This window comes from Nicotiana tabacum, chromosome 8, assembly GCF_000715075.1.
Source record: "Nicotiana tabacum cultivar K326 chromosome 8, ASM71507v2, whole genome shotgun sequence".
In the NCBI taxonomy this organism is placed as follows: domain Eukaryota; kingdom Viridiplantae; phylum Streptophyta; class Magnoliopsida; order Solanales; family Solanaceae; genus Nicotiana; species Nicotiana tabacum.
In genome coordinates, this window is record NC_134087.1 from 172,104,234 (window position 1) to 172,113,563 (window position 9,330).

Here is a 9,330-nt window from a genome sequence, read left to right on the forward strand (position 1 = left end):
GCCAAAAATTCAAAAAGAAGATGAGCAATGTAGAAGAAATGAAGGGATTTAACGAAAGCAAAAGACGAAAGGCATGGAGTGATTATAAATGAGAAAAAGAATTGAAATGAACAAGAAAGAGTGACAGTGTGTCTCTCTATCCCCTAAAGGAGAAGTAAATGACTCAAAGAGTCAATAAAATGTATGCCAAAATGAAGCAAATGAAGTGCTTAAGGGAATATGAAACCTTCTTAGACCAATATATCCTACACTGAACCATAAGCCTTCATTACATTCCCACAAAAGCCCTATATGATCTTGAGTTGAGTAAGCTTACATTAGTGGTGACTCACATAAGGGGCAAGCTTATGGTACTTAGAGTAGGATTTGTGACCTTCCTTTGAGAGAGATGAGTGTGTTTTCTACAATCCTCGTTATGAATGCTACAATCTAAAAGTGAGGTTTGATTATGGAGAGTTGAGGAGTATGAGTTTGGGTTCCACAGTGACCAATGTAACAGAAAGAGTTTCCTTGATGTGTTGAGTGAACTCTTGATGCTTTTGTGTCACACTATAGCTATGGTGATAAAAGGTTGTGTAGTGTTGATAATGCATTTGAGTTGAGGGTAATTGTTAGTCCCAATTGATTCTTGATGAGGTTACTTTAGAACAGCTAAATTTTCCTTTCTTTTATCTTGAGGAGGCGGGAGTTACTTTTTCGCGTGAGGACAAGCAAAAGCTTAAGTTTGGGGAAGTTGATAACTAGGGATTCTAGTCTAGTTTATTCTCTTTTTTGCTTGAGTTTTGGATTAAAATGTGTACAAGTATTCCCAAAAGCTAACTTGTTGTGCTTGTTTGCAGTATTTGGTCAAAGGGAGACAAGGATGTCATAACCAGCTCAAAAAGGAGTGAAACCTGCACAAGCTCAAAGCCAAGTCAAAGCAGCGCTACAACGGAAAATGCACCGCGGCCGGAGAAGACTTACCGTGACCGCGGTCCTTTTATCGCGGTCTGCAGTGGCAAGGTTCAGAGGGATACAAGTTGAGACATTGCAAGTTACCGCGGTCCTCGATGATTTTATGCGATCGCGGTACCCCTACCGCGACAGCGGTCCTTTTACAGCGATCCGCGGAGGTGAGATTCAGAGAGCCTGGAGTCTGAGCAAAATATGAAGACTGCGGTCCGCGGTAGATTTACCGCAGCCACGGTAGCCTCACCGCTGCAGCGATCCATTTTTTGCTGTCAGCGGTACCTCCGTTAGGGGCATTGTTGTCCGAAAATTTTAGCTGTGTATAAATACTTTCTTTTTATATTTTTAGGTTATCTTACGTTAGCTAAGCACGTGAAATGCCGTATTTGTCTATTTTGAATAATTTTGTAGCTAGTTTAGCAATTAAACTTAGTTTCTTATCTTGTTATTACAATTTATTGATTATTCTTCATCTCAATCTATGATTTCTTCTTCAATTATGAGTAGCTAAACCCATTTTCTAGGGTTGTGGCTCAACCCTAGTGTGAGTATTTAATAGATCTTTTATTTTAGGACTTAGATATTTATGGGTGATTGTTATTTGGCCTGATTTATACTTTCTATGTTGAATTAGTGGTTACAAACACTAATTTGTGCCTTTTTGACTTAGGCTCTTCTTGAGAAAATGAGACTACGTCTAGGAATTTTAAGCCAACAAGGAATTGGGGTGTATTTAAGAGATTGATAGCCCAATTAAAGGGTTAAACCTAGATATTGTAATACCCGACTTGAGCCAACATTGCTTGCACAAATTGAACACCCAATTGGGCTTGAGAAAGCCAATTAGGGCAAGGTCACTCTTACTACAGAAAGGTTTAGAGTGAGTAGCTTCGCGCATTAGCTATATCACGATCCCAACTATAACATTATTGCCCTAAATTCTAGATCCTATTAAATACTCACCTAATAGTAATTCACTTCCCTAGTGTAGAGTATAATGAGGTTTGAGATGAACGACAAGTTGAGCCCAAGGTTTATTGGCCATTTGAGGTGGTGAGGCGAGTTGGGGAGGTTTCATATGAGCTTGCTCTGCATCCCAGTCTATCAAGAGTTCATCCAGTTTTCATACATCTATGCTCCGGAAGTACCATGCCGAATGGTCAGATTACAGCATGATTCACCCAAATGAGAGCTTGGATTATAAGGATGAGCCAGTTTCCCTTGTTGATAGGCAGGTTCGTTAGTTGAGGTCTAAGACAATTTTTGCGGTAAAGGTCTAGAGGAGGGGTCAACCAATCAAAGAGGCAAATTGGGAGACCGAGGAGGACATGCAGAGGAGATATCCACACTTATTCATCCCTCCAAGTATGATTCCAGACCCATTCAATGACGAACATTGTTTAAGAGGTGGAGAATGTAACGACCCGATCGATCATTTTTCTTTATAGATTCTTATTCCCCTAACTAAGACTCCCCATATGTGCTTTTACTGTTTTATGACTTGCGAGGATGGTTGGCTTGTGGTTGGAAGGGTTCAGGTATAAATGGGAACACTTGGTTCCTTAATAGTGGCCTAAGATGGCCAAGTTTGACTTGAGTCAACATTTTCAATAAACAACCTCAGAACCGAGATTTCATGATTCCAATAGGTTTGTATGATGATTTTGGATTTGGGTGTGTGTTGGGATCGAGTTTCGGGTGATCCAGGAGCGTTTCAGCGCTTAATGTTGAAAATTGGCACATTGAAGGTTTTCAAGTCCTTTGAACTTGACATTGGTGTAATCGAGGTCCTTTTGGTATTCTAAGCTTGTGAATAGGTCCATATGGCGATTTATGACTTCTACGCAAAATTTGGCATCATTCCGAGTTGACTATGTAAGATTCAACGCATTCAGAGCTAGTTGAAAAGTTTGAAGTTCATAAGTTGATTTAATTTGGTTTTAGGGTATGATTCTTAGTTTCTATGTTGTTTTACATGTTCAAGGGTTTGAGTAGGTCCTATTATGTTTATGGACTTGTTGGTGCAGTTGGACGACATCCCGTGTGGCTCGGGTGAATTTCAGACCACCCAGAGCTTCGTCTAAAATTCTGTTGTTGCTAGTTCTGGTTTCCTTCTTCGCAAACGTACGTGGAGGTTGAGCCGCATTCGCAGAGAAGGAATTAAGGGACTAGGCATTTACTCTTCGCATTCGCAATCCACAGACTGCGTTCACAAAGGTCTGGGACCTGTGGCCTTCGTGTTCGAGTGAATGGGCCCGCATTTGAGTAGAGGTAAAGGGCCTGGGAGGGGTCAGCACCCATTACCATTTGCGTTCACGAAGGTATCATCGCTTTCGTGATGCTCAGGCGGGGAAAGTCTTCATGATTGCGATACTGCCCTCGCGTTCGCGATGAAGATTTTCAGGGCCTAAGCAAGCTTACCCTACGCGATCGCGAGGCACCTTTTTGCGATCGCGAAGAAGGGTCAGTTGGACAAAATCTTGTTTTAAATCGGGACTTTGTCTTGTTTTCTCTCATTTGAATTTGGGTTAGCCGATTGTGGAGCTCTTGGAGAGGAATTTTTCACCTAGCATTGTAAGTTAGGTGTTACTACTTATTGTGAGTTTAATACCCGGATTATGGGTATATTTTAACATGTAAACCATGGAACTTATAGGATTTTATTGAAAAATCTAGGTCTTGATAAAAAGGGGAATAGACCACGAAAATAATTAAGGAATTGAGTAAAAATTATATATTTGTGTTCGTGAGGTTATAGGGAACATTTATTGACAAAAACTTTTAGAATCTGGGCAAGTGGGCCTGGGGCGAATTTTAGAAATCTTCCAATTTGGGTTGGTAATTACACTAATAGTTAATCATAAACTTTTGAGCATATATTGTTAGCTTGTATAATATTTGGATAGTTTCGGATTGTGCGGCACCGATTTGAGGATATTAGTGTAAATTGTAGACCAGAAAGAGGACTTGAAAATGAAGTAAGTCTCTTGCCTAACCTTGTAAGAGGAAATTATCTCAGTAGGTGAGTTAAATAATTATTTAGTAATGATTGTGGATGCTACGTATGCACGATGTGACGGGAGTGCATACATAGCTAAATTCATGCTGATGACCGGATAGACATAGGACTTCACCATGAATTACTTGTATTATTTGCATCCAACTTGCTAGTAAATTACTTGGATCCATAATTGAAAATACATAAAGGATTTTAAAGGACCGAGCTTTATTACTTTGATTTTTGGCGGAATACTTGACTGTTAGTGGAAATTATGCCTTCTTTGAGTATTAATCCTATGTAGTAGTCGTTGATCAGAGTTTGTAGAGTTTCCTTTATTCTATTGGATCGTGCGTATATAATAATATATAAAATAAATATAGATATTATTATATATTAGAAACGATCAGGTTTCGACCTGTGTGTTTCAAGTTATTTTTATAAAGCTTGAGGTATTAGTCATTTCGCGTCACTTCTTACAATATCATATACGTGGTAGATTTGTCTATACAAAAATGGCTCCGGGTGTATTTTGAGCAGACAACATAAGGAGTATTAGGTTTTTCTTTAATTTCTATGTTTATTCTTTCAGATTTCAAAGTGATTCTCCGATATTCTTCTTGATTCTCTTCGTGCACAAATCTAGCATGTATGCTTTCAATCAATTTTGCACATATCTTTTTTCTACTTTCTCCTTTGTTCTTTTTTCATTTTGGTTTCTTCTAGGTTCTCTTCACTATTGTTACTTTCGATTTTGAAATTCAGTAATTCTTGTAGGTTCTCTTCTCATGTTTTGCCTCTGATTTTCTCCATATCCTTTTTCTTTTCAAATTTTTGCCTTATCTTCTTTTGGGTTCTCTATATGATTTATAACTTTTCAATCCTATGGCATGTGTGTGTTAAATCGAGTGGTAAAATTGTGTTTTTAAACTCTAAACTCGCTACACCTGCTTTGCTTCAAATTGTTCTGCACTTGCGGATTGAACATCAGTAAGCTCCTTTGTCCTATATGCATGCCTTTCCTTCATATTTCTTCACTTCGTAGAGTATTTCATTGCTAAAAATCACTTGAATATCAGTAGTATTTATGATTTACAATAAAATTTTCTACATACTTATGTCTCATGATACAGACGAGAAATAGATTGTTTTTTCTTCCGCTGTTGAGTATCCAACGGGTTTCCATTCCAATACCAAATTTCAAGGGCCGATGATAGAGTCTTTAGGTAAGAAGAAGGATGCATAAAACAAATAAAAAAATCTCAAAACTAGTTCAGAGCTTTTTAGCCTAACAGATCACTTTAAAGAAGCTGACTGAATGACATTGTAACTCTCTTCATTTGCTTTTGTTTTGGATGCCAAATGGAAGAAGAGGAGAAAAACAAAATGGGAACTTTATGAACATGTCCCATGGGCTATAAATTAATAGTGTTCTCCCTGGTCGGAGCGAGACTTAAAAATACATATTGTTCAAAAGTGTAAGATTTTATGCAAAATTCTTTTTGAACCATATATAAAAATGCAGCGTGATGACTTCATACTCTACAGTCATTTATTTAACTAGAAACAACGCTAAAATCAAACAATAGAGTCTCTATAACTTCTTTGATGATAATGGGAAAGTTCTACGACTTTTTCCCTTTCACTCTCTTCATACTGAGGAAGAAAATAGATATGGTATATTATTTTTCATATGAGTTACACTAAGAGAATATTGAGAAACATCAGATTTTGGCTGGTAATTTGAAAGAGTGCGAGTTGCTCTGGTCATCTCAAAAGATAATTTATCGTCAATTAACTTCCTTATGCAAAAACAATCAAGATATCTTACTTTGAGAGGGATTTCATGAAAGAATATCTATATATTTGTTAATCAAATGAGTTGCACTATATACACATGATGTCGTCATGTGAATTCCTCTTATATATTATTAAAGCATTTTACATACAATATCTCCACCTTCACTATATTTTTGCATTTTAAATTTTTTATTGCAAAGGTAATAATGATCGACAGATCGATTGCTACTTTTATCTAATATGTCTAATTGATAAGAAGTAATGCGCTGAAACGAGTCAAAATAAATTGGTACTCAATGAAGGCCTAATTAGATAACAACAGTCATAAGGGACAGTTACTTCAGATGATGTTATCAAAAGCTGTATGATTGACTATGCGCTTAATGAGCTGTTTCCTTCTTATATTGCCTTTATTAATTCTATTTTCAATTGCCCAGCTTTACATTTTTCTACGTAAAATCTATATACATGTTTTAGAATGCATGAGAAGAAAAATTATTCCTTTTCTTTGCTTTTTCTTTTGATACATCCCAGGGGTGCGGAGAGGAGGGAAGGAGGGAATTTGCTGGTATAGCAAAAGGGTGAAATTCTAAAATATTGTTCCAACTCTATCTAATTTAGCTTGTAGATTTGCCGTGAAGTTAATCTGCAATGGTAATACCATTTCATCATTGTTTTATGTCTTGGTCCGCTATTTTTTCAGTTGCAGTTGGTCATACAGTATAAAAGTTTTATTCCTGTTATTTACCATTCTGGCTATGGTGCTGACAAGTTATAATATGATCGTCAACAGATTTCTCTGTCTATATAATCATTGCCCTTGAGCTTTAGTGGGAAAATCACTGTTGTTGAACCTACCATTGATGTTTTAGATGATTTCTTTTGCAGCTTATGACTGTCAAAGAGACTAAGAGTTTCAATCATTTGCTTGGATTTGGGGCAGGTGTTGTTCTTATTTTCTCTGGTCGCACGATAAAGTACTTTTCAAGCTTATTTGTATCCTTTGAAATCTTCATGATTCTTGATCAATATTTCTTAGATTAGATGAAGTGGATTTACTGTGAAAATAGTCTACAATGGATTGTCACCTAATTTCTTTTATGAAATTTTCCAGTATACATGGGGTGTTGTATTAGCTAAAAATATAGTTTGAATATACAACACAAGGGTAGAGATGACCCTTCAAAAATAATGAGAAATAGGCGATTAAAACATAGTTCGCCTCCTCAACAAAAAAACATACTAACTAACAAAGAAATTAGCCTTATCGTATTTGTTTCTTATACAAGGAAACTCCTGTTTGTCAAGAAAAAATAGTCCTTTTTCTTGTCTCAGAAGTTCGATTCGAAATAAGCTGATTGCTGCAAATCGACTGCCCTCTTTGCCAAACTGTCAACCAGTTGATTTGCCTCTCTGTAGCAATGTTTGATCTGAATATTAAGCATGCTGATAGTGTTTTTAATCTTATTCACAATATGGTTGGGTTTATAATTTGTGTCACCATCTTTACGGAGGATCTCTATAATGTATAAAGAATCCAATTCAAGATTCACCTAACTAAAGCCATTTTGTTTGCACCAATTGAGACCACACAGAGCTGCTTGGGCCTCTGCTACATTATGATTCTGGGTAGCCGCTGGAGTAGAAAATTCCATGATAATGTCTCCATATTCATCTCTAACCACGCCTCCTACACCTGCTTTTACTTCCCTCTGAAGAAAGCTCCCATCAGTGTTTAACTTAACCCAACCCCTATCTGGATTAAGCCATCGAACCATGAAACTTTTGTACCCAGGTCTACGCCTTTTAAGAGTATCACAGAAAGAATTCCTAGGGAGCTTTAGGCCACTATTAGGATATGCTTTGTTGCCCGCAACTTCAATGCTCCAAGTTATCTATTGCTTAAGTCTATACTTGTTGAAAGTTTTTTGATCTCCATACCTGCAAGCACAAAATTCTTTCCAAAGAAACCAACAAATAATAATACAGGTAATATTTAGCACAAGTCTGTGGACATCATTGGAGGCCTTTGATGTCCACCATTGGTTAATAATATATCTAATAGTGTAAGGGTGGTGATGTATGCCAAGGGCATTTCCAAAGAGATTCCAAATGTAACTAGCAATTTGACCCTCTACAAAAACATGATTAATATTATTGGAATTAGGATTACTAAAACAGTTATATCTGGAAACTATTTGTTTACCAAATTTAATAATCACATCATCAAAGGAGAGTTTGCTATGTATAACCTCCACATCAGGTAGGACATTTTAAAAGGAATAGTTGAGTTCCATAACTTATCTATAAATTGAACTTTTTAGTTATAATTCCTTACTAGTTTCCATGCACTATTGTTTGTGAACTTTCCATTATCCGAGAAAGCCCAAAAATTTTGATCATCCTTGTTTTGATTGCCAATAGGAATAATTTGGATTTGTTGCACCAGTTGATCTGGTAGGAGCTCCTTCAATTTATTTGTATTCCATTGTCCATTAGATATGAATGCCCTTATAAGAAGTTTGGAATTCGTTGGATTGTCAGGGAGCAGGTTTGCCAGAGGGCCATTAAGGGACCAATTATCGCACCAGAAGTTACTAGAGCCATAGTTAACCTGCTGCACAATATGATTTTCTGCAATGTCTCTCATTTTTAGAACATGAGCATGGGAGTTACCTGGAGCAATCTTTTTAGAGCTAAGATGAGATCTAACACAATATTTATTTCTAATGAAAGTAGCCAAGAGAGATTATGTGGACCTTATCCCCCACCACCTTTTCATAGCTAGCATGTTACAAATGTCTTTCATTTTCCTAATGCCAATGCTTCCTTCGTCAAAATGATGAGCGAGATGATTCCAAGAACTCTAGTAATATATTTTATGATCCTTAGAGGAACCCCAGAAGAAATTAGCGAAATTTTTCTCAATTAACCTCAAAACTCCCTTAGGGGGAGTCATAGAAGAAAGAGTGTACACTAGAATGAACTGAAAAACACTCTTAATAAGAGTAACCTTACCCCCATGAGACAACATTTTTTCTTGCCAATCATTAAGCCTTTTCACAATTTTTCTTATCATGTTATCAAAAAAGACAATGTTCTTCCTACCCACATACACATGACAACCAAGATAAGTAAAAGGAAAATTATTATCCATAAAGCCAGAGCATTTCCTAATCCTTTTAATTATAGTGGGAATAGTATTAGGAGTAGTTAAGAAGTAACTTTTATCCCTATTAACTATTTGACCGGAACTTCTTTCATATTTGTCAATAACATTCATAACTAACTTGATAGACTTAGAACTACCACTACAGAAAATAACAATGTCATCAGCATACGCAAGGTGCTTGATCTTAGGGACATTTACGGGCATGGAGAAGGGAACAAAGTTAGGGTCGTGGCGAGTTCAAAATCATGCCATAGATCTTTGCCTTCTCGGAGGAGAAAATGCTTTACTTTTAAATATTGATGCTACCAAAGGAAACATCATGTGTACCCAAATATCCAGACAAATTTCCAGAGATAAGCTTGTCAAAATTCTTCCTGATTCCTGGATCAAAATTTATGAAAAGTTAAGAGAA

The 9,330-nt window shown here is 36.7% G+C and overlaps 1 protein-coding gene across 1 annotated transcript; it reads right to left on the bottom strand.

The window, feature by feature from the left end:
• Positions 1-7,299: 7,299 nt before the first annotated feature.
• On the bottom strand, positions 7,300-9,122 carry LOC142163404 (uncharacterized). The gene is made up of 3 exons (XM_075220688.1): positions 8,680-9,122; positions 8,085-8,454; positions 7,300-7,641 (listed from the first exon to the last, which is right to left on the bottom strand). Exons 1-3 carry the CDS (start codon positions 9,120-9,122, stop codon positions 7,300-7,302), a joined length of 1,155 nt encoding a protein of 384 aa, XP_075076789.1.
• Between the last annotated feature and the right edge of the window lie 208 nt (positions 9,123-9,330).